The 23227-nt window shown below is 70.6% G+C and overlaps 1 protein-coding gene across 1 annotated transcript; it reads left to right on the forward strand.

The window, feature by feature from the left end:
• The first annotated feature begins 522 nt into the window (after positions 1-522).
• On the forward strand, positions 523-21313 carry CEP131 (centrosomal protein 131). The gene is made up of 27 exons (XM_062216689.1): positions 523-563; positions 1354-1444; positions 1661-1854; positions 4287-4381; positions 6474-6570; positions 6706-6833; positions 7769-7882; positions 8480-8635; positions 10667-10784; positions 11114-11230; positions 11324-11456; positions 11830-11924; positions 13094-13276; positions 13565-13748; positions 14057-14193; positions 14280-14405; positions 14953-15069; positions 15487-15589; positions 17143-17344; positions 18069-18176; positions 18516-18612; positions 18711-18785; positions 19329-19471; positions 19573-19750; positions 19937-20100; positions 20529-20589; positions 20675-21313. The coding sequence occupies exons 3-27, from the start codon at positions 1678-1680 to the stop codon at positions 20747-20749; spliced, it is 3183 nt and encodes a 1060-aa protein (XP_062072673.1). The 5' UTR covers positions 523-563; positions 1354-1444; positions 1661-1677; the 3' UTR covers positions 20750-21313.
• The last annotated feature ends 1914 nt before the right edge of the window (positions 21314-23227 follow it).

Consider the following 23227-nt stretch of genomic DNA (forward strand, 5'->3'; position numbering starts at 1 on the left):
ACCCCAAGCCGGGCCTCGCTCCGGCTCCTCGTCCCCTCCCGCTCGCGCGCCGGCCCCGCCCACACTCGGCAGCCCCGCCCCGGAGGCTCCGCCCCCTCCGGCCGTGTCCAATCGGCGGCCCCGCTCCCCGCCGCTCCGCCCACGCTGGAACTTCCCGAAGGACAGCCGAGCGGCCCAAAGAGCTCCCGGGACAGCCGGAACTGGCGGCTCCACGGCCAATCCCGACGAGGCGGGCGGGCGTGACGGGCCGCGGAGGTGGAGCCAGGCGGGTTGCTAGCCGCGGCCGCCGCTCGCCAAGCATCCCGCGGCTTCATTGTCGCCCAGGCCTCGGAGGCGGCCCCCGAGGCTGTGGGGCGCCAGGCCGCTGGCCCGAGGCTTGTAGCCGGCGCGTCCAGCTCGGCGGACACCGCACTCCGCCCCGCCGGTCGAGCCCGCGGGCCTCTCGCCCCAGGCCCGGCTCGTGGCTGCGCCCCTGGCCCGCGCGGGCGGGAGGGGTCCACGGAGGTGAGGCCTGGGCGGAGGAGAGGTTCTGCGGCCCGCGCAGGCGAGGGGCCCCCACACAGGTGCGGGGCTGCGCGCAGGCAGGGGTCGGGTGGGCCCCGCACGCCCCAGAGGGTGACCTGGAGCCCCACGCGAGCATCTGCGGTCCGGTTTCCGGAGCTGCGGAGGCGGGAGCTGCGGGTGGGGAGGCCGAGCTGGGTGCTGGGTGCTGGGTGCCGGCCTCTGCCTCTGCTCTGCCGTCCAGGGGTTGGTCCAGCCGGGCAGCCAGGACAGGCACCCTCTCGGCTCCTGGCACGGACACCTTTCTATCCAAGGTGTCGGGCCTGCCCTGGGCTGGCCGGGGAGGTCTCCATGGAGAGTCGCGGTTGCCCCGGAGCTGGGAGGCTGAGCCTGCCCTGCCGGTGGCAGCCTCAGCCCGTGCGTGGGCCGAGGCCACGGGTGCTCAGCGTGGCAGTGGTCGCTCTTGGAGCTCCTCTCGTGTCCCTGGTGCCAGCTCTCCCTACTCAGAGCGGGGGGAGTCACACACAGAAGTGGAGCTGCCGGGGAAGGGGCCCCGGGGGCCGGCAGAGGGGCTGCAGGGCCAGGGGCGTCCCGCGGGAGCAGGGTCAGTGCTCCGTGTCTGCGGGCTGTCCAGGTTTTCAGCAGGGGCCTTAGCTTAGCTGAGCTGAAGGTGGGCACTGTGGCTGGGACCAGGGGTGTGCAGGAGCCAGGAGCCCACGGGTGCCACGCCCCCCTGGTGAGGGGCAGCGGGAACTCGGGGCATCCAGGGTTCTGAGGCGCGGAGGGGTCCCGTGGCAGCTCCCGTGGCGGGACCCGTGGCAGGTCTCTTCAGCACGGAACTTCTCATTCCAGATCCTGCAGGGCCGCCTCGTGGGTGCTGGCGCCCGGCTCACGCCACGACCCGGTCTCAGGCTGTGACGGCCCCGAGAGCCGGCTCTGACAGGTGAGGGCCCTCCTCAGTTCAAGGGGCTGGGGGCCACCTCCAGCCCTGCCTGCGGCCCTGCACCAGCCTCCGCCACCCAGCCCTCCTGCCCCCTGCTGTCCCCGTGGGCGAGGCTGGGCCTCTGGGAGTGGGGGACCCGAGCCTCGGCGTCCTGCGCACTGCAGGGCTGCGGCTCCCGAGACCAAGTCTCCTGCTTGCGTCTCACTTCTCTCCCAGGATCTACCTCGTCCGCCATGAGAGGCTGCCGGGCCGTGCCCAGCACCCCCGAGGGCAGCCCGGACAGCGTGGACCTGTGTCTGACGGGCCTGCCCCCGCCCGTGTCCCGGCGCCCCTGCAGCGCCTCCACCTGCAGGCCGCTCGTCCGCTCCGTGTCTGTGGTCCCGGGTGGCGGGCCGAGGGGCAGAGCGCTGGTGAGTGCGGGCCCGGGGAGCGAAGGCCAGGCCAGGCTTGGCCCAGGCCCAGCCTGGACCCATCCAGCACCGGCCCCTGCGGCCCCGTGCCCCAGTCCCTGGGATTAGTCTGAGTTCTGAGAGACGGGCAGACCTGTGGGGAGGGGGGAGTGCACCTGGGGAGACTGGGCGGGCGGGGGCTCGGGGTGAGAGCCACACCTGCACCTCCTGCTTGCTCTGTGAGAGGCCGGCCCCTGGGATCCTGCCCCAGGGGAGGGGAGGGGGCGGGGATCTGCTCTGTGGGGGTCAGCCTGAGGGGTCTGGAGACCTTGGCTTGGGTTGGGGGCTCCTGCGTGGTCCACAGAGAGGGCCCAGTGTGACAGAGACTCAGAGCCGGTCCTCCCCCGGCCACAGTCATTCCTGCGTCTGCCGCAGAGGCTGGAGGCGGGGCCGTGGGGCTGGCCGGAGGTGCGCCCGCCCGGTGGTCCCGGTGTTCCGAGGCGGGAAATCTCGGAGGTCCTTTAGTCCACACAAGTTCCTGAAGCGCCGGCCTGGGCTGGCAGGGCTGGGGGCCCTCACTCTCCTGCTCCCGCAGTGGGCCGGACGGGGCAGGTGCGTGGCTGCAGGGGGGGATCTCTGGAGGGCGCCAGCACCCACAAGGCCTCCTGCGGGAGGGGCTGGGGCCAGGCCAGGCTCAGAGCCACGGGAGCGCCAGTCACTGCCCTCCAGTGCTGGGGGCCACTCACAAGACACCCTGTGGGCTGCGGCCCCAGCTGCTCCCTGCGGATCCGTGAGGCCCTGCTGAGCCTAAGACAGCACCCCCCCGCCCCTCCCAGCTCCCCAGGCTCTTGGCCAGCACTTGGGGAGAGGAGGAAGGAGTGGCCCCGGGCCCGGCCACCAGCCCTCTCCACACTCATCCCTAGGGGCTCGGGAGCTCATGTTCCCGCGTGGCCTGGCTCCCACCTGACTCAAGGTGGTGGGGGCCCGTTTCTCCGTCTCTCTGGGTCCGGGTGGGGTGCAGGCCCCTGCTGGGGGCCTCCTCGGTCACGGTTGGCCCGGTGTTGTGTCCCACCCTTTGTCCCCTGAGACCGCTTCATCCAGAGCCTTCTGTCCTGGTAGTACCCCCCCCCCACGCGGGCTGCGGTCACTGCTGGTTTTCCAGCTGTGGGGACGTGGGTGCCAGTCGAGCGGGGTCCCTCCACTTCTGCTCCCCACAAGGAAGGTCTTAGGTCCTCAGGGCACCGTGGCCACGCGTGTTACCATGTGTGTGTCACACGCGTGTGCCATGGTGGTGCCGGCCAGCTCCGCCCCGCCCCTCCCACAGTGGCGTTTGGGGTCTGAGCTGTGACCTCACCTCCTGAGCCCTCCCTTTCCACCTCTGTGCCTGTCAGGGGGGGTGGGGGGAGCTTCCCTCGGCGATGTCGTGTGCCCTCAGCCTGGTGACCGACCGGTAGCTGTGGTCCCATCACCCGGATCGGAAGACTGTGCCATTTTGTCTGGGTATTTTGAAAATTTTTCATGTATATTTGGAAAGATTATTTTATTTATTTGGAAGGCAGAGTTACAGAGAGGGAGGAAGAGGGAGAGGGAGGGAGATCGATCTCCCACCCACTGGTTCACTCCCCAAATGGTCGCAGAGACCGGAGCTGGACTGACCTGAAGCCAGGAGCCAGGAGCTTCTGGGCCTCTCTGTGGGTGTGGGATCGTCTTCCACTGCTTTCCCAGGTCATTACAGGGAGCTGGATTGGAAGTGGAGCAGCTGAGACTTGAACCGGCGCCCATGTGGGCTGCCAACATGGCAGGCAGAGGCTTAACCCGCTACAACACAGCGCCGGCCCCATAACCAAGACTGGAACCAGGGCTCCCACATGGGGTGCAGGCGTCCCAGCTTAACCTGCCCCACAGCGCCGGCCCTGCAGCCGTGTGCTGGAATAGACCACAGTGCACACTGCTCAGGGCCCGGGGGGCCCGGGGCAGCAGGGGCTCTGCACCGCCTGCCTCAGCTTGGCCTTTGGCCCTGGCTCCTCCCACCTCGCCTGCGCAGGTGCTCGGTCAGGTGATGGCTCAGGAGTCCTCTGTGCACATCTTGGGCGTCCTCGTGAGACCCCACAGAGCGGCGCCTGCGTGCGCTCACAACAGAAGTGAGGCCGTGAGCCGAGGGGCCCGGGTGCCTGGTCAGCCCTGGGCTGCCCAGAGCTTGCTGGCAGTGACCGTGGTGACGATGGTGGCAGCGCCTGACCAGGCCTCCCTCTTGCTGGGGACCCCCACCCACCCACACACTCGGCTGGAAGGCACCGGTCTCCAAGGCCAGCAGCCCCATGCTGCCCCTCCCATCCTGAGCCCCTGCTCACCTGTCCAGGCGATGCCTTTGGGGCTGCCTGGTCCTCCCGAGCCCCTGATGGCCCTGGTCCTCTGTCTCCGTCCCCTAACTGCCGTCCCCTCCCTGTCTGCAGGAGGCGGCAGGCCCCAGGGGCTCCCGAGCCATCAACAACCTGCGGAGGTCCAACAGCGCCACACAGGTCGGCCCGGCGCGGCCCGGCTCCCCCAGGTAACCCAGTGCCCTCGCGTCCCTCTCCCGGCTGCGTCTGTGGGGGCAGCTGCTGGGCTCGGGGCTTGGAGTGAGCCAGCTGCTGGCCGGGTCCTTGGGTCCCTCCTCCTCTTGAGCCGCAGGGGCCTGGCCAAGGGGGTCCCCACTGTCGTGGGGCACTGCAGCAGATGTCCCCAGGGGAAGGTGGGAGCAGAGCTGGGGACAAGCTCAGGGCTGTGACCCCAGGGTCCCTGATGTCCCGGGGGTGCAGGTGGGGGCGGAGCTGGGGGGCGTGCTCAGGGCTGTGACCCCAGGGTCCCTGCTGCAGCCTGTGGCAGCACTGGATCTGCCCCCAGGCCCTGGGCTGCCCTCCCCGTCCGAGCTCCACCTCCTGCAGGGGCGGGGGGAGCGGGGGCAGCTCCTGTGGGGGCTGCTGCCTGCACCTGGGGCTGCACTGACGGGGTCGTGTCAGAGCCACGGTGCAGAGAGGGTGGAGGGAGGGAGAGAAGTGGGGCCCGGGGTCCTGGCTGGGAGCACACGGGGCACCCAGGCGTCCCTGCTGCACACGTGTGTCACGCGTGTGGCATGTGCTGGTGACGGAATCCTTCCCTGATGCTCGGGCTGCCTGTGGGCGTGGCGGGCCAGCCTCTGGCTTTGTGCTGTGGGTGTGGCCACGCTTCTCTGGCTTTGTTCATCTCCCGCTGACCAGGAGGCGACCCCTCGGAGGGGGCTGGGGGCTGTGTCTGTGCTGGACCCACTTCCTCCAGTAGCTCCTCCCCTTGGCCTGCTGTCCTGCAGGTCCCTGGTCTGTGAGCTGCCCACGTGTGGTCTTGGCAGTGGTGTGGACGTGTCCGGTGGTCTCGGTGGTGGCGTGCTGGGCTGGGGTGGACGTGTCCGGTGGTCTCGGTGGTGGCGTGCTGGGCTGGGGTGGACATGTCTGTGTGGTCTCGGTGGTGGCGTGCTGGGCTGGGGTGGACATGTCTGTGTGGTCTCGGTGGTGGCGTGCTGGCTGGGGTGGACGTGTCCGGTGGTCTTGGTGGTGGCGTGCTGGGCTGGGGTAGACATGTCTGTGTGGTCTTGGCGGTGGCGTGCTGGGCTGGGGTGGACGTGTCCGGTGGTCTCGGCAGTGGCGTGCCGGCTGGGGTGGACGTGTCCGGTGGTCTCGGTGGTGGCGTGCTGGGCTGGGGTGGACGTGTCCGGTGGTCTCGGCAGTGGCGTGCTGGGCTGGTGTGGGCATGTCTGTGTGGTCTCGGCAGTGGCGTGCTGGGCTGGGGTGGACGTGTCCGTGTGGTCTCGGCAGTGGCGTGCTGGGCTGGGGTGGATGTGTCCGTGTGGTCTCGGCAGTGGCGTGGCGGGCTGGGGTGGACATGTCTGTGTGGTCTCGGCAGTGGCGTGCCGGGCTGGGGTGGACATGTCTGTGTGGTCTCGGCAGTGGCGTGCCGGGCTGGGGTGGACATGTCTGTGTGGTCTCGGCAGTGGCGTGCCGGCTGGGGGATGGGGGTCAGAGGCGCGGGAGCCCCGGGAGTTGTCAAGCTGCTGCCTGCCAGCCCCGTGTGCGCCCAGCTCAGCTGCCGTCTCTCTCACAGCTTTACCGAGGTGCCGGTCACCTGCCAGGCAGTTGGCCACAGCCCCAGAACCCACCCCCAGCCCACGCGCGGTCCCTCCCACCCCTCCCGGCTCCTCAGGCCCCGTGGGTTTGGCCGAGCTGGGTCGCACGGCCCGGGGCCTTGGCGTCTCTGTCCGTGGTGTTGGTGCGCCACGGCATTGTTCCTCCTCACAGCTGTGCCTCCATGGGGCAGGGCAGCTGGGGCCGTCGCCCCGATGAGCTCAGGTGGGAGCGAGTGTCCCGGGGCGCCAGCCGTGTGGCTCTGGCTACCGGTAGCCAGTGGTGGCGGCAGACAGCCACAGGAGGCCCTCGGTCCCAGGATTCCGGGGTCCAGGCAAATGAAGCCCGCCCCACCCCAGGCCTGGCTGCAGAGCGCCGGGTCCAGCGTGCTGGTGGCATTGTGGGGGACACGGTCCCTGGCAGGGCCTTGCTCTCGGGTTGCGCTGTGAGACCTGGTGCGGTGCCCTGACCGGTGGTCTCCCTGTGCACCCCTGCCCCGGGACACAGGCTGGTGGCGCCCGCCGACTTCCTGACGCTCCTCGAGGCCGGCCCCGGTGGGGAAAGGAGACCAAGTGTGGAAAAGGGAGCCACGTGGAACGTCCTGGTGAGGGGGACCGCAGCCCGCAGCCCGCAGGGTGGCCCGGTGCACGTGCAGGGAGGGGGTCGGATGCGCGCGGCCGGGAAGGGCGGTGTCCTGGTGTGTGCCAGGGCCCAGGTGGAGGCAGTCTCTGACCCGCAGGATGACCAGCCCCGGGGCCTCAGCTTGCCGCCCGGTGCCCAGGGCGCCAGCACCCGTGACTCGCCGCTGGACCTGCGGAGCAGGGACTGTGCCGGGGCCCTGGCGTCCGGCTTCACCGCCAACAACAGGTGCGGAGGCTGCGGGGTCCGGGCCAGGGCTGCAGCCCGGGGGCCGTGGGCTTTGGTGACACGAGAGTGACCGGCAGGCGCTGCGGGGCGAGTGAGGGGTGGCGGCACGGGCCAGGGGGAGCAGCACTCATTTACAGCCAGGCAATGGAGGTGCGGCCTCTGTGAGGGAGGGGCTGGCAGGGGTCTGCAGACCTGGGGGACGAGGCGCCTCCCACCCTCTCCTCCCCAGGGTGGCCTGGACGAGACCCCTCACCACAGTGACGCTGAGGTGGCCTTGACCCATGGGACTGGTGGTCAGAGGGGGCGGGCGGGCTGGAGGCAGTCAGGCGGGCTGGAGGTGGTCAGAGGAGGCGGTCAGGCGGGCTGGAGGTGGCTGCCCCGGCAAGGTGTGGCCGGGGCTGTGTTTTGCCCCCTCAGCCGCAGGAGGCCCTGTCATTCCTAGAGCCGTGGCTGAGCTGTGGGCGTTCGCCAGGCCCAGCGCAGGAGGGGTTCTTGCTCCAAGCGTGAGAAACCAAGGCCGATATTGGCCTTAGCATCGGGGAGGCAGCGTGGGCCGCGTTGGGGGGGCAGCGCGGGCCGCGTCGGGGGGCAGCTTGGCGCAGGCCCAGCGCCCACCGCCCACCGCCCCTCCCCCCAGCACTGCTCCCCAGCGCGGCGTTGCCCGGAAACACGAGCAGTGCTCTCGGGTGGGTGTTTGCAGCGCCACGGGGCGTCCTGCTGCCGCCGGCCTCCTCTGTGGGCCTGCCGTCTGCTCCCGCACAGGCCTGGCCGGAGTGCACGCGCCCTGGGTCCTGCCCCATGCTCCCACCCAGGAAGGGTCCTGCCGTTGGGAGGGGCCCGTGCGGCCGCTGGCGGCCCCTCCCGTGCCCAGGTGGCCGAGAACGTGGCTCGGGAGCTGTGGACGGCGCAGCCTGGCTGACTTCTTGTCTCCGCAGGAGCAGCAAGGCAGCCGTGGGCAACTGCGTCACCGCCATGCTGCACAACCAGCACACGCCCTCGGGGAGGGCGCCCGCCCCCAAGAGCTCCAACCACACGGCTCCCTCGCTCAAGTAAGGCGCAGGGGAGGCGCGGGCGGGGGCCTGGTGACGGGGTCCGAGCCCGCGGCCGGGGGAGACGGGCCTCGTGGTGCAGCGAGTGAAGCTACCGTTGGGGTGCCCGCGTCCCATACTGGAGGCCGGCCCAAGTCCCCCCGCCCGTCCGCCTCTGATCCCGCTCCCTGCTGACGCAGCCCCTGGCAGGCAGGGCGTGGGCCCCCGCGCCCACCGGGGGCGCTCGCATGGAGTTCCTGTCTCTTGGCTGTGGCCCGGCCCAGCCCCGGCCGTTTGTGGGCATTTGGGGATGGACTATGTCTCTCTCTGTCCCCCTACCTTTCACGGCCTTTGTGCTGGGAGAGAGAGGCAGAGCCTGGGCCAGGCCAGGTAGAGTTGGGGGGGGGTCTCCCCTGGAAGCCGCTGCCTTTGTCAGGCCCCGCCCCTGACCTGCCCACTGCACTCAGCGGGAGGGTGGCCTCGGGGTTTCTGTCCAGCTCCGGGCTCCTGTGACATGGGGCAGGGACGTGGACACCGCAGCCCAGGCCAAGCCGGTGGTGCCGGGCGGAGCTGCCGCCGGGGGCAGTGAGCTGGGGCTCCTCTCTCCCTCGCTGTTAGCAACGTCATCAAGGCAGCCACCAGAGAGGGCAGCGCGGGCAGCAGCTTCCGGAAGCCTCCGAAGAATCTCTCCAGTGGCAGCCATGTGGCTGGGGACACGGCTGGGGCGGCCGGGGGCCTGCGGAGGGCGGAGGTGACCGAGGAGGAGGCCGAGAGGTGAGTGCCCTGGGGAGGGGCCCCCGAGGTGGGGCTTTCTGTGTCCTGGTGGTTTTTTTTTTTAAGATTTTACTTATTTATTTGAGAGGTAGAGTCACAGATGGTGAGAGGGAGAGACAGAGAGAGAGGTCTTCCCTCTGTTGGTTCACTTCCCAAATGGCTGCAATGGCTGGAGCTGCGCCGATCCTAAGCCAGGAGCCAGGAGCTTCTTCCAGGTCTCCCACACGGGTGCAGGGGCCCAGGGACTTGGGGCCATCTTCTACTGCTTTCCCAGGCCACAGCAGAGAGTTGGATGGGAAGTGGAGCAGCCGGGACTCAAACCAGCGCCCATATGGGATGGCGGCAGTGCAAGCAGAGGATTGACCGACTGCGCCACGGCGCCGGCCCCTCGTGGTTGTTTTAAACACTGGGCTGAAAGGCCGTGGCCCCGTGGCTCCTTTTATAGAAAACGTCCGGGAAGGGCCAGTCGATGAAGGCAGAGGCGCTGGGGGAGCGGGGAGCTGGCCAGAGAGGGCGCCCGGGCGGCGGCAGACCTGGCCCGGCGAACTTGCCCCGGGGCGTAGACCAGGCGCTGAGCAGGGTGGGCCAAGCCCTGTGGGCTGCAGCTCCCGAAAACCCAAACCGGAACTCGCTGGGGCAGGGGGTGGGTGCAGCAGGCGTCCTGCAGCCACTGCACCGTCTCTATCACCGCACAGGCCCCTGGCTCTGCCGCCCCACGCCCTGCTGTCCCGTTGGGGTGGGGGGTGGGGGGACTGGCCCTGGAAGCGGGCAGGTGGGAGGGAGGGAGCTGGGAGCAGGAGTGGCAGCCCCTCTGAGACGCCCGTGTGCCGCCCTCGGTGTCGAGGCCCCTGGGGAAGTCCAGGCCGCGGAGCCGGGCTCCGCCTCGTGAACCCCGCCTGCTGCCCAGAGCTGGGCCCAAGGGGCCCCGAGAGCGACGTCCAGGGCGCCGGGCGCACCGTCGTGCCTGACGGAGCGGTGCGAGCTTGATCGTTGAAGACGGGTTTATTCGCTTATTTGAAAGGAAGAAGATAGAGGAGAGGGGGAGGCAGGTTTCTGTCCACCGGTGCAAGCTAAGGCTCTCCCACGAGGGGGGCAGGGGCCCCACACCTGGGCCACCGCCCGCTGCTTTTCCAGCTTATCAGGGAGTGGGATCAGAAGTGGAGCAGCCGGGACGGGAGGTGGCGCTGGGACGCCAGGGGCCGGCAGCACAAGTGGCAGCTCACCCACCCTGGGCCACGGCCGCGGCCCACGGGCTCTGCGTCTTGACCAGCGGACGCGGTGCTGTCAGGGACGAAGGTGCAGAATGCCCCAGCACCCCGGGATTCCCCGAATCCCCCCCCAGCAACACCGGCGTGCTTCCCGGTGTCTTTCTAGAACGCTCTCCGAATGCGGCCTCACGCGACGGCCTTTGGCCCGGCACGCGTTGCTGGGGGTACCATGTCCACTCCGTGGCCGGCTGGTGGCCGTCGGCTCTCTCCCAGTCCTCTGGTCACCCTCACAGCCTCCGAGTGGAGGCGCGGACACTTCTTCCCTGGGGTGTGCAGGAGGCGGGGCTTGGGTATTTGAGAGGTAGAGAGGGAGAGACAAAGGTGGGTTTTTATTTTTAAGATTTATTTATTTAAAATCAGTGAGAGAGAGGGAGATCTGTCCACTGGTTCACTCCCTAGTTGGCCACAACAGCCAGGGCTGAGCCAGGCCAAAGCCAGGAGCTTCCTCCAGGTCTCCCACGCAGGTGCAGGGACCTGAGCGCTTGAGCCGTCTTCCACTGCTTTCCCAGGCCATTAGCAGGGAGCTGGATGGGAAGTGGAGCAGCTGGGACTTGAACCAGTGCCCACGTGGGATGCCAGCACTGCCGGCTGCGGCGTTACCTGCTCCGCCACAGTGCCCGCCCCAGGTTTGGGCTTTAATGGGGCCAGGCCATCCTGCTGCATCCCAGTGTGCAACGGGGTGTTGATGCAGCCGCCAGCCTCCCCCCGAATGCAGGGGCACTGGGCGCTGGCGTCGCCGTCCTGAGCCCTGCTCCGTGGGCAGGTTTATCCACCAGGTGAACCAGGCCGCCGTCACCATCCAGCGCTGGTACCGTCGGCAGGTGCAGCGGCGCCGAGCAGGAGCTGCAAGCCTGGAGCACCTGCTGGCATCCAAGCGAGAGGTCAGTGTGGGTGCTGGGGTCACACCAGGCTCCTCCCGGGGCCCCAGTGGGCGTGTGCGGGGCGTGTGCACAGCAGGTGCTGAGACGGGTGGCGCTGGGCCTGGAACGGCCTCGTGTGGGCAGCCGGTGCTCACGGCACCTGTCGTTAGGGTCTGGGTGTCAGGAGACACTGCTGGCCCAGATGCAGGGTCACAGGAGGACCGGGCGGGGTCTCGCCTGCCCGCCCAGTAGCTCCTCAGACTCCAGGGCCCCAGGCATCACGGGAAGGACTCGGGCCAGGGGCTCTGAGCTCTGGCTGTGCCGACAGCATGGCCCCTGGTCTCTGGCAGGAGCAGCGGCAGCGGCCGGGCCACGGGAGCCTCCTGGACCTGCACCGGCAGGAGGAGGCGGCGCGGAGGAAGGCCCGTGAGGAGAAGGCGCGCCAGGCCAGGCGTGCGGCCATTCAGGTGCGGAAGCTCAGGGCGGGGCGGTGGGAGTGGGGGGGGATGGGGGGGCAGGGGCGGGGCGGGGGGCTGCCCTCTCAGACGCGCTGCCCACAGGAGCTGCAGCAGAAGCGAGCCCAGAAGTCGGAGGCCCGGAAGGTTGGAGCATCGGGGGATGCCCAGCCTGCCCGGGAGGCGCCCCCTACCCCGGGAGACGCCGCCCCCCAGGCCCTCAAGGCCAACAACGCCGGTGAGCACCACTCTGGGCCTGTCCCAGCCCCATCCCCCCTCCCACCTGCACCTCGCCAGCTCCACGCGCTGGCTGCCTCCCCCTTGTCTCCCCACCTCCCCCGTCCTCAGGGAGCAGGTGCAGCGCCCACGCCTGGTCCCTGGGCCACGCCCTGCCTGGCTTCTTGGGCTGGACTGGGTGAGGGGCTGGGACCTGGACAGGTGGTCCCAGACACAGGAGACCCTGTGGAGCAGAGGCCTGGGGTCCTGGGGCTGCAGCAGCTCCCGTGGCCTCACGCCCCAAAGTCTGCTCCCCCGCCCCTCCCCCGCGCCGGCCTCCTCCCAAGCTGTGCAGTGGTGCGGCCCCCGAGACGGGCCTTTGTCCGGTCACACAGGTGCCAACATCCGCTCTGCAGCCCCCGCGGCTCCCTGCCCGCCCGCCTCCAGCCGCTCCTCAGAGCCCCCGCGGTCCCCGGAGGTCCAGCCGCAGGTCTGGCACAGCCCTCCCCCACGCCAGGCTAGCCCCTGCCCCTGGGGCCTCTCCTGCCTGGAAAGGTGCCCGGGTGAGGCGGCCCACGGGGAGCCCTCCCTGGGGGGGGTCTCACAGGAGTGAGGTGGTGGCCACGGGGAGCCCTCGCTGGGGGGGTTTCACAGGGGTGAGGCGGTAGCCACGGGGAGCCCTCCCTGGGGGCGTCTCACAGGGGTGAGGCGGTGACCACAGGGAGCCCTCCCTGGGGGGGGGTCTCACAGGGGTGAGGCGGTGGCCACGGGGAGCCCTCCCTGGGGGGGGGTCTCACAGGAGTGAGGTGGTGGCCACGGGGAGCCCTCGCTGGGGGGGTTTCACAGGGGTGAGGCGGTGGCCACGGGGAGCCCTCCCTGGGGGGGTCTCACAGGGGTGAGGTGGTGGCCATGGGGAGCCCTCGCTGGGGGGGTTTCACAGGGGTGAGGCGGTGGCCACGGGGAGCCCTCCCTGGGGGGGTCTCACAGGGGTGAGGCGGTGGCCATGGGGAGCCCTCCCTGGGGGGGGTCTCACAGGGGTGAGGCGGTGGCCACGGGGAGCCCTCCCTGGGGGGGTCTCACAGGGGTGAGGCGGCCCACGGGGAGCCCTCCCTGGGGTGGGGTCTCACAGGGGTGAGGTGATAGCCATGGGGAGCCCTCCCTGGGGCGGGGTCTCACAGGGGTGAGGCGGCCCACGGGGAGCCCTCCCTGGGGGGGTCTCACAGGGGTAAGGCGGCCCATGGGGAGCCCTCCCTGGGGTGGGGTCTCACAGGGGTGAGGTGATAGCCATGGGGAACCCTCCCTGGGGCGGGGTCTCACAGGGGTGAGGCGGCCCACGGGGAGCCCTCCCTGGGGGGGTCTCACAGGGGTGAGGTGGTGGCCATGGGGAGCCCTCCCTGGGGTGGGGTCTCACAGGGGTGAGGCGGCCCACGGGGAGCCCTCCCTGGGGCGGGGTCTCACAGACGATTCTGTATGCCAGTTGGTTCCACAGACGCCCTGGGTTGGGGCTGTGCCCTGGCCACAGCAGCTCAGTGAGGCTGGTGACAGTGGCCATGGAGGGCGTGGGCAGGGCAGGCCCTGGCCCAGGCTCCGGCTCCTCCTGGGGCTGCCGTTGGCCACCAACAGCCCTGCCCACACCCTCTGTGCCCACATCCCCTCCAGGACGGCCGTGGCTGCGGAGTAGCCAGTGAGGCCCCGGAGGTGCTGGGCCTGACCGGGGGCGAGGCCAAGCCCAGGGCGACCCTGGCCGAGCTGCTGGACACACTGAGGCTGCTGGAGGAGGAGCCCGAGCCGCTGCCCCGCCCCAGGGCCTACCACAAGGACAGATACACGTGGACCGACGAGGTGACCGGGCCGCGTGCCTCCCGGACCCCTGCCCAGGCTCTGGGGCCTCTGTACAGATGGCAGGGGTTGAGGGTCGATCCCAGGAGCCCCACTGCTCAGGCACGGCCACGGGGTCCTTGTTTTACTTTTCCCTCCTGTTGGAGGCCTCCCGCGGGACAGGACACCCAGAGGCGCCCAGGGTGTGGGCGCCCCATGGAGGGGTGTGCCTTGAGCAATGGCCCTGAGGGTCAGGGGCACCCGACAGGCCCCTCCCCACCCCAGCAGCCCCTGTGCCGGCCCCGCCTGCAGGAGGACGATGCCAGCTCTCTGACAGCCGACAACCTGGAGAAATTTGGGCAGCTCGGCGCGGCGCCCGAACCCCCCGCGGATGGGGCGCTGCTCTCGGAGGCCAAGCTGCAGGACATCGTGAGCTTCCTGGACGAGATGGAGAAGTCGGAGCAGGAAGCGGGAGCGGCCGGCACCCCAGGGGCAGGTGCGCGCCCACTGGGCCCCTCCCGGCGCCCCATGGGGAGGAGGCTGCAGGGCCAGCTTGTCCCCCCCGCCCGCCCCGCGGCGTCCCTGCTGCTCTGGGAGCTCCCTGGGCGGGCCACGGCGCCAGGCCGCTGGTGGTAACGTGGACTTGCCCCCCCACCCCGGGTGACTGTGGCTTCTCGGTGGTCTGTGACCGCTTTGGACCAGATTCCCTGCGCAAGCTGCTCCTCCCCCACCCAGGGCGGGCAGGGGCCGCGGGGGCTCCCCACAGCTGGTCCTGGCCAACTCCTGGTCCTCACCAGCGGGCAGTGGGCTGCCCGCCTGAGGCCCGGCCGTGTCCACAGGGGCCGCCGGAGCTGTCGCCGGCGGTGAGCACATCGCTGATGCGGCTGAGGCTGGAGGTGGAGGAGAAGAAGCAGGCGATGGGGCTGCTGCGGAGAGCGCTGGTAACCGCGGGGCCGCGCCCACCTCTGCCCCCACCTCCGCGCCACCGCTGCCGGCACCAGCGCCCCTCCCCTCTCGGCCCCTGCAGGCGCAGCAGCGCGACCTCACCCTCCGGAGGGTCAGGGAGACGGAGAAGGAGCTGGGCCGGCAGCTGCGGCAGCAGAAGGAGCACTACGAGGCCGCGGCGCAGCGGCACCTGTCCTTCATTGACCAGGTGACCCCGCCAGGCGGCCGGCGCCCCAGGGCTAGCCCCTGTCTCCTGGAGGCTTCTGGAGCCTGGGGGCCCCACGGCCTCCTGTCGCTCAGGCGCGTCCTGTCGTGGGGGCACCAGGGCAGGAGTGGGGACCGCGCGCTCCGGGGGCGTCGCTTGGAGGAGCCAGGGCCGGCTGGCCTGGCGGATGCCCACCCGAACCTCCTGTGTTGTCCGAGGCCGTCCCTGCTCTGGGGAGGCCGCTCCTGGTCTGCCGGGGCTGCTCAGGCAACCAGAGTTCCAGGCCCGGGGTCTGTGCCGTGCGGCGCTGGCCTCGGTGGCCGCTGCTCGGTGGTTGTCCCCAGGCCCGTCCTGAGCTGGGTGCCAAGGTTGACCGAGCGGCCCTGGTCCCTGGGAGCCCTCGGGGCTGCGCCTGCACCGTGGCGTTTCTAATGTGCGTGGTGGCCGCAGGCGGTGCCCAGCCACACACCCAGGACGGGGTGGCCCCGCCCAGGATCGGGCTGGTGGGCGCGCGGGGCGGAGCCTCACCTCCCGGCTCCTCTGGCCACAGCTGATTGAAGACAAGAAGGTCCTGAGTGAGAAGTGCGCAGCGGTGGTGGCCGAGCTGAGGCTCGGGGACCAGAGGAGCCGGGAGCAGGTGGCCCAGATGCAGGAGCAGCACGCTCTGGTGAGCCCGGCCCGGCCCCTCCCGCCCTGCGGCCAGGTCCCCGCCGGCCGCTCACCCCCGGAGTGGGGCAGGAACCCTCGTCCCACTCAGAGCACCGGGGCCGGGGATCCTCAGCCGGGGGTGTGGGGGGCAGGGGAGGGGCAGGCCCTGTCCCTCCTTCCCCCTGGGCTACTCTCAAGTGCCCACGGGGCCACCCTGGGGCAGTGGCCGTGGGAGTTGTGGGAGCCCCTCCCGGGACCCAGCGAGGATGCACGGTGCCCTCTGGCGTGGCCTGGCCCTGCACACACCGGTGGCCGTGGGCCCGGAGCCCTCGGGGCTCCCTCCTGCCCGCACTGGCTGGTGGCGGCCGTGTCGCTGGGGCTGGAGCCTCCCCATGGCAGACCCCGGGGAGCTCCTGCCGTCCTGTCTCACTCCCAGGAGATTAAGAAACTCAAGGAACTGATGAGCGCCACTGAGAAGGTGCGCAGGGAGAAGTGGATCAGCGAGAAGACCAAGAAGATCAAGGAGATCACCGTCAGAGGTGGGGCGCAGGTCACAGGGGGCGGAGGTCACAGGGGATGGAGGTCACATTGGGGCGCAGGTCACAGTGGGGTGGAGGTCACAGGGGGCGGAGGTCACAGTGGGGTGCAGGTCACAGTGAGGCGGAGGTCACAGTGGGGCGCAGGTCACAGGGGGCGGAGGTCACAGTGGGGCGCAGGTCACAGTGGGGGCGCAGGTCACAGTGGGGCCGCAGGTCACAGTGGGGCAGAGGTCACAGGGGGCAGAGGTCACAGTGGGGCGGAGGTCACAGTGGGGGCGCAGGTCACAGTGGGGCCGCAGGTCACAGGGGGCAGAGGTCACAGTGGGGCGGAGGTCACAGTGGGGCCGCAGGTCACAGTGGGGCAGAGGTCACAGTGGGGCACAGGTCACAGTGGGGCACAGGTCACAGTGGGGGCACAGGTCACAGTGGGGCGCAGGTCACAGTGGGGCGGAGGTCACAGGGGGCGCAGGTCACAGTGAGGCGGAGGTCACAAGGGGCGGAGGTCACAGTGGGGCGGAGGTCACAGTGGGGCGCAGGTCACAGGGGGCGCAGGTCACAGTGGGGTGCAGGTCACAGTGGGGGCGGAGGTCACAGGGGGCAGAGGTCACAGTGGGGCGCAGGTCACAGTGGGGCGGAGGTCACAGTGGGGTGCAGGTCACAGTGGGATGGAGGTCACAGTGGGGCGGAGGTCACAGTGGGACGCAGGTCACAGTGAGGTACAGGTCACAGTGGGGGCAGAGGTCACAGTGGGGGCAGAGGTCACAGGGCGCAGGTCACAGTGGGGCGCAGGTCACAGTGGGGCGGAGGTCACAGTGGGGCGCAGGTCACAGTGGGGCGCAGATCACAGTGGGGGCACAGGTCATTGTTATCAGGCCTAGGGGCAGATGGAGGCGAGAGCAGAGGTGACAGTCGAGGGCAGATGAGGTCAGAGGTGGATGTCAAGGGCAGGGTCAGAGGTCAGGGCAGAGGTAGAGGTTATTGTCAGGTGGGGGCAGATGGAGGTGGGAGCAGAGGTCAGGGCAGAGGTGAACGTGAAGGGCAGGTGAGGTCAGAGGTGGAGGTCAAGGTCAGAGGTCAGGGCAGGGGTGGAGGTCATGGTCAGAGGTGGAGGTCACAGAAGTGGGGACAGAGGTCAGGGTAGAGGTAGGGGTCAAGGTCAGAAGTGAGGGCAAGTGTGGAGGTCACAGTCGAGGCGGGGGCAGAGGTGGGGCTCCTGAGAGCCGTGGCTTTAATAGCAGTAGCGCAGGGCCTTCCTGGGAAGGTGAGCCCTGTCCAGGCCGAGGCCACAGCCTGTCATGGCCTCCTGAGGCTCCGTTAAGAATAGCCTGGTAGGAGGCAGCTGCCCCAGGTGCGAGGCCCAGTCCCCCCCAGCCTGGCTGGCACTGGGCTCCTAGACCTCGGGCCCGAGCTGAAAGGCACAGGGCCTCCAAGCCCTCGGGGAGCTCCCTGGCGATGCTCGCGGGCAGTGCGTGCTGGTGTCAGGCCAGCTGGATCCCGGCCTGGCCGGCCGCCCTGGTGGGGCCAGGGGTCCCCTGCAGCGTGCTGCTCCACAGGCCTGGAGCCCGAGGTCCAGAAGCTGATCGCCAGGCACAAGCAGGAGCTGCGGCGGCTCCGGAGCCTGCACGAGGCGGAGCTGCAGCGGGCGGAGGAGCGGGCGGCACAGCGCTGCCTGCGCCAGGCCGGGGAGCTGCGCGAGCGCCTGGAGCAGGAGAAGGCGGAGTTGGGCCAGCGGGAGCGCGAGCGCGCCCAGCAGCGGTGGGCACCTGGGCGCCGCGTCCTGACGTGTGGGCTGAGCTTCCGGCTGTGGCCAAGCAGCTGGCCCTCGAGCAGGTGGCTTCGAGGCCACCCTCAGGCCCCGGGGGTGCACCTGCTGATGGTCATGGTCACTCCCCGGGCAGCCGTGTCCAGTGGGCGGCTTCTCCTGGGTGGGCTACACCTTCAGGCAGGCCCCTCCTCTCGGTCCCGCGGGCCTCCCCAGACATAGCCGGGCCTCCCCAGACAGCCGGGCCTCCCCAGACATAGCCGGGCCTCCTGTCGAGTGGCCGGGCCTCCCCAGACATCCGGGCCTCCCCAGACATAGCTGGGCCTCCCCAGACAGCCGGGCCTCCCCAGACAGCCAGGCCTCCCGTCGAATGGCCAGGCGTCCCCAGACAGCCAGGCCTCCCGTCGAGTGGCCGGGCCTCCCCAGACAGCCGGGCCTCCCCAGACATAGCCGGGCCTCCCCAGACAGCCAGGCCTCCCCAGACAGCCAGGCCTCCCGTCGAGTGGCCGGGCCTCCCCAGACAGCCAGGCCTCCCGTCGAGTGGCCGGGCCGAGCCCCGATGAGTGGGACGCAGGGGAGGGTGCAGCCTTCCTGGCCCTCACGCTGAGCTGGGTGGGGAGCGGGCACCACGTGAGGCCCAGAGGCGTGTAGACGGCCGGCTGCCGGGCAGGGGTCGGGGCCGCTGCCCACCCTGCGAGCCCGTGCCCCTGTGCGCAGCTTCGAGCAGCACCTGCAGCAGGAGCAGCTGGCCCTGGAGCAGCAGCGGCGGAGGCTGCACAACGAGGTGGCCGAGGAGAAGGAGCGGCTGGGCCAGCAGGCAGCCAGGTACCGCCAGGGCACTGAGCCCAGCAGGGACCCCTGGCCCGCCCACGCCCCCCACTGACCCCTGTGGGCCTGCAGGCAGCCAGGTACCGCCAGGGCACTGAGCCCAGCAGGGACCCCTGGCCCGCCCGCGGCCCCCCCCCCCCACTGACCCCTGTGGGCCAGCAGGCAGCCAGGTACCGCCAGGGCACTGAGCCCAGCAGGGACCCCTGGCCCGCCCGCGCCCCCCCCCCCCCCACTGACCCCTGTGGGCCTGCAGGCAGCCAGGTACCGCCAGGGCACTGAGCCCAGCAGGGACCCCTGGCCCGCCCGTGCCCCCCACTGACCCCTGTGGGCCTGCAGGCAGCGGGCAGAGCTGGAGGAGAGCAGTGCGGCGCTGACCCGAGCCCTGAGGGCCGAGTTCGAGAAGGGCCGGGAGGAGCAGGAGCGGCGGCACCAGGTCTGCCCGGCCGGCCCCAGCCCCCTCGCCCACGCTGTGCCGTGCTGGGCCCAGGGTGCGCGGGGCGGCAGCCGGGCTCACGGCCTCGACCCACCCAGGCGGAGCTGGCGGCCCTGAAGGAGCAGCTGGAGGCCGAGCGCCAGGCCTGGGCGGCCAGCTGCACCAAGAAGCAGGTAGGCTCCCATCGGTGGCCGTCCGGGGCTTTGCTCTGGGCGCAGGGGTTTTGTCCCAGACTGAGCCGTCCTCCGAGGGTGCCCCCGATTCGAGGACGGCAGCCACCCCACCGTGCCCGTCAGGTTGCTGGCACCTGGGGCCTCAAGGGGCCGCCTTCCTTGGTGGGCTGTGCCCCAAGTCTCCCATGGAGAAGCCCGGGGCTGTGCCCGGGGCCTGGAACCCAAGCCTGGGAGGCCCGGACGTCCGTCAGCAGTGGCCAGGTGGCCTCCTGTCCTGTGGCCTTGCAGGCGAGGAGGAGCCCCCGTGTGCAAGGTGCGCAGGCGGGGGCCGGTGGGTGTGGGGCCAGGTCGCCTCCTAGAGCAGCCGCGCTCGCCCCCGCTGCCCGCCTGGCCCTGTGCCCTCGGCCCTGGGGTGTCTGGCCATCCTGGGTCTCGAGTGTGAGTGGGGGATCTCGGGGCCGTGCTGGCTCTCCCCAGGGCAGGGCCAGGCCCTCCCTCCCTGGGAGCCCTCACGCTGGCGTGACCGCGCTGCCCGCCACGCAGGAGGCCTGGCTGCTCAAGCGGGAGCGGGAGCTGCAGGAGGAGATGCGGCAGCACCGGGACCAGGAAATCGAGGCGGTGATCCGGCGGCTGGAGGCAGACATGACGCTGGCCAGGGAGGAGGCCGAGAGGGCGACCGAGAGCCGGTGCGGCCCCTCCCACCGCCAGCCCGGGGTGAGGGGGGCGGGCTGAGAAAGGGGGGGGGTGCGTCCAGGCCCCTCGGGACCCTGCTCCCTGCCCCCGCCAGCGTCAAGCGCATCAGAGACAAGTACGAGACGGAGCTGCTGGAGCTGGAGCGGTCGGAGCGGCAGCTGCAGGAGCGCTGCTCGGAGCTGAAGGGGCGCCTGGGGGAGGCCGAGGGGCAGCGCCAGCGCCTGGAGGCCCTGGTGCGGCAGCGGGAGGAGGAGCTGGAGCAGGAGCGCATGGTGAGGCCTGGCCCCTGGGGCCCCCACGCCCGCCCCGCCAGTGCTCACCTGCTCTGCCCCTACCCGGGCCCCTGGGGCCCCCACACCCGCCACCCAGGAGCTCACCTGCCCTGCCCTGGCCCCTGGATCCCCCCACGCCCCTCCCCGCCCCGGCGCTCACCTGCCCTGCCCCCGCCCCTGCCCCAGGTGAACAAGCGGCTCACGGCCGAGCGCGGCAGCCTGGCGCAGGTGGTCCGCCAAGAGTTCGCGGACCAGCTGGCGGCCTCCGAGGAGGACAGCCGGCAGGTCAAGGCCGAGCTGGCGGCACTGCAGGCCCGGCAGCGGCTGGAGCTGGACGAGGTGCACCAGAGGTGGGCAGGGGCCCAGCAGGACCTGCGTTCCAAGCCAGGGCCCAGTGGCCAAGGGTGCGTGGGTGGAGGCCCTCCTCCCGCCTGCGGCCTGGCTGGTTCCGCTTCCACCAGGCGTCCAGTGGGCCTGGACCCTGTCCCTGGGAGCACCCAGGCGGGACCAGGGCTTCTGAGGGCTGAGAGGCTGAGTGCTCACAGCGAGTCCCCCAGGGACGGTCCCTCTGTGTCACCGCCCTGGGCTCTGAGAGGCAGGTGTGGGTGGAGATGGGTGGGGGGGCTTCTCAGCCCGCCTCAGCCTGAGCTGAGTGTTGGGGTCCCTGGGTCCGACTCACTTGCACACGGGACCCCAGGATGGCTGCCCCTGGCGACCCCTGAGGGCCCAGGCTGGCCTGGGGCTGAGGAGTGGGCTGCCCGCCCTGTGTTGCCCTCAGGGTGAAGACGGCCTTGGCGAAGAAGGAGGAGGCGGTGAGCAGCCTGCGGAGGCAGCACGAGGTGAGCCCGTGAGCCGAGGCCCACAGGGGGTGTCCAAGGCCCGCGGGGGTGGGCGCGGCCCAGGCTGACCCTGGACACCTTGCAGGCGGCCCTGAGGCGGGCGGACCACCTGGAGGAGCTGCTGGAGCAGCAGCGGCAGCCGCGGCCGAGCAGTTCCTGACGTCACGCCTGGCACCCGCGCCGGCCGCACCCCTCCCCCTCCCCCCCGGGCCTCGCAGTAAAAGACCCTTGCTTCCAGCGCCCGCGTCCTGGTCTGTCCCGCCTGGGGGCAGCACTGGAGGCGCGGCCAGGCCCTGGCTCTCTCAGGCCCCACCAGGAAATGGCCAGGCACGGCCCCACCGCACACCCACGTTCCCTCCGACTTCAGCCCCCAGGTGTGGCCTGGCAGGGGCCCCCATGGCTGGACACGGGGTGCAGGCATCTCCCCCACTCCCCAGAGAGGAGTGATGGCCTGGGGTCTCCGGAGAGGACTGGGGTCCCCAGCCAGGGAGGCTGAGGGCAGGAGGACGCACGCCCCTCAGGGTCTCCCCTGCCTCTCTCTGTGGCTGCCCTGCCCCGAGGTGCCCACCGCCCAGCCCGCCAGGCGCTCAGCCCCCGCACTCGGCGCCAGCCAAACCCCGGGGGAGGAAAGGCCCTGGCAGGCCGTCTGCACTGGCCAGGAGGCAAAGGCTGCAGACCACCTGGTGGGCAGGGAGCCACCAGGCTGGCACGCCCAGTGTTGGTGAGGGAGGGTCTCCGGCTAGGCCTGCTCTGACACTGCCCGGTGTTGGTGGGGGAGGGTCTCCGGCCAGGCCTGCTCTGACACTGCCCGGTGTTGGTGGGGGAGGGTCTCCGGGCCTGCTCTGACACTGCCCGGTGTTGGTGGGGGAGGGTCTCCGGGCATTCTGGGGCCTCAGAAGCCGCGCCCGGCGTGGTGTCCCCTTACAGGGTACAGGCCCCCGCCCCCACCCACTGTCCATCAGGCTCAGGGGTGCAGACCCAGTGTAGCCCAGGAGCTGGGGTGAGGCTGGGAGGGCCTCACTCAGGACAGCTGTGGGTGAGGACAGGGCCCGAGGTGTGGAATGGTCAGGGAGCCTCAGCCTGAGGTTGCCGGGGTTCTGGACTCCCCTGGTGACCCCCGCCCCGGCCCCTTGCCGGCAGCCAAGTCCCTGCAGGGCGGCATGGGCCTGGCTCCACCTGTCCACTCCCAGCAGCAGCGCCTAAATGGGGGAGCAGGCCGGCTCTGCTGCCCCAAGGAGGGCCACTTTAGTGTGAGTTGTTGCCAGGGGGATGGGCTCTGCTGCTCAAGCAGGGCATGGCCACGTGGAGGCCACATGAGCACCAGGGCGCAGCCTTGTGGGGGCCACGTGAGCACCAGGGGCACGGCCACGTGGGGGCCACGTGAGCACAAGAGCTTGTCCCTGGTGTGGCCCCCGAGGACGGGCTCCTGTCAGGACTGTTGGTTGCCTTCTCTGCCCTTACACCTGCCAGGGAGCCCCCGGAACTGCACCAAGGCGGAGTACAGCCCTGGTGCCCTCAGCTCAGCCGCTCGGCAGTGCCCATGTCAGGCCCAGCTCTCGGGGACCTGGGGACCCCACGTCCTTGCTTCACTTCCCCTATTGAAGGTGATAGAGTAGGGGGTGGGGTGCAGTGCAGGCCAAGGAGGGCGCCGCCCCGCCAGGCGTGTGTGTGTGAGACATCTGACAGCTCTGGAAGGCGGGGGGGGGGTCTGACCCCAGCCAGGAATCCAGGGAAGAGTGGGCCGGGGCAGGGGAGCGGCCATGTAGGGGTCTGGGTCAGACAAGGCCTGCGGGGACTGACTGGCTGCTGGCGGCGTGGGGGGAGGGGCTGCAGGCCGCAGGTTCCGCAGGGGGAGTGGATTAGGACAGGCGCTCGCTGCCGCTGCCCTGGGAGGAAGCCCCCAGGTTTCCTCACTCAGGCCTTCTGGCCAGAGGGGCACCCGGGCTCCCCTGAGGGGCTGCTGTCCTGTGTGGCCACCCCCTTCCCGTGAACAGCACCCAGGGCCACCTCTGCTGCCCCTGGGCCCTCAAGGGGAGTGGGCACCCAGGGAGGAGGAGAACCAGGCCCACAAGCTGGAGGCAGTGAGGGGGATGACCAAGAACTGAGGTCCTGGATGCCTAAGCCCTGGATTGGGGACACTGGGGACATGGGGCTCTGTGGACACAGCCTGTTTAGCTCTGGGGCTGCAGCCTGGCACTGGCCACCCCAGGGCTCGCTGGCACTTTGCACATCCACACTGGGCTGGCCGGCTGACCCCCCACCCCCCAGGAGGAGGAGCGGCCGGCGGCTGCTGGTTGGGGGGGCAGAAGCCCACCACGTCTCGCACTGTCCTCTGGGAGCCTGCAGTCAGAGGGCCAAGGTCACGGGTGGAGCTGTGCCCTGGGGGCAGGGAGAGGCGGTGGGGTCAGCTGCCTGCGTGCAGCCTGGAGGGGTCTGGGGGGTGGATGCCATGCGGCCTTGGGGGGGTCTGGGCCCAGCGGGAGGCACACAGCTCAAAGCCTGTGCTCTGATGGGGGCAGGGACCTCAGGCTTTGCCTCCTCGGCCAGGGCTCGGTGGCAGTCAGGATGCCTGGCCGGTGACAACTCACGTGACACAGACACCTGCGATGGGTGGGCTGCCCCAGGCAGGGCCGAGGGG

Source organism: Lepus europaeus, chromosome 18 (genome assembly GCF_033115175.1).
Source record: "Lepus europaeus isolate LE1 chromosome 18, mLepTim1.pri, whole genome shotgun sequence".
NCBI lineage: Eukaryota > Metazoa > Chordata > Mammalia > Lagomorpha > Leporidae > Lepus > Lepus europaeus.

What these genes read in the sequence shown, in the direction of transcription:
- CEP131 (XM_062216689.1), top strand. Translation starts at nt 1,678, where the DNA reads ATGAGAGGCTGCCGGGCCGTGCCCAGCACCCCCGAGGGCAGCCCGGAC. An exon ending in CCAGGCGTGCGGCCATTCAG is followed by an intron (nt 11,231 to 11,323) that starts GTGCGGAAGCTC and finishes CGCTGCCCACAG; the next exon opens with GAGCTGCAGCAGAAGCGAGC. An exon ending in CGCGAGCGCGCCCAGCAGCG is followed by an intron (nt 17,345 to 18,068) that starts GTGGGCACCTGG and finishes CCCTGTGCGCAG; the next exon opens with CTTCGAGCAGCACCTGCAGC.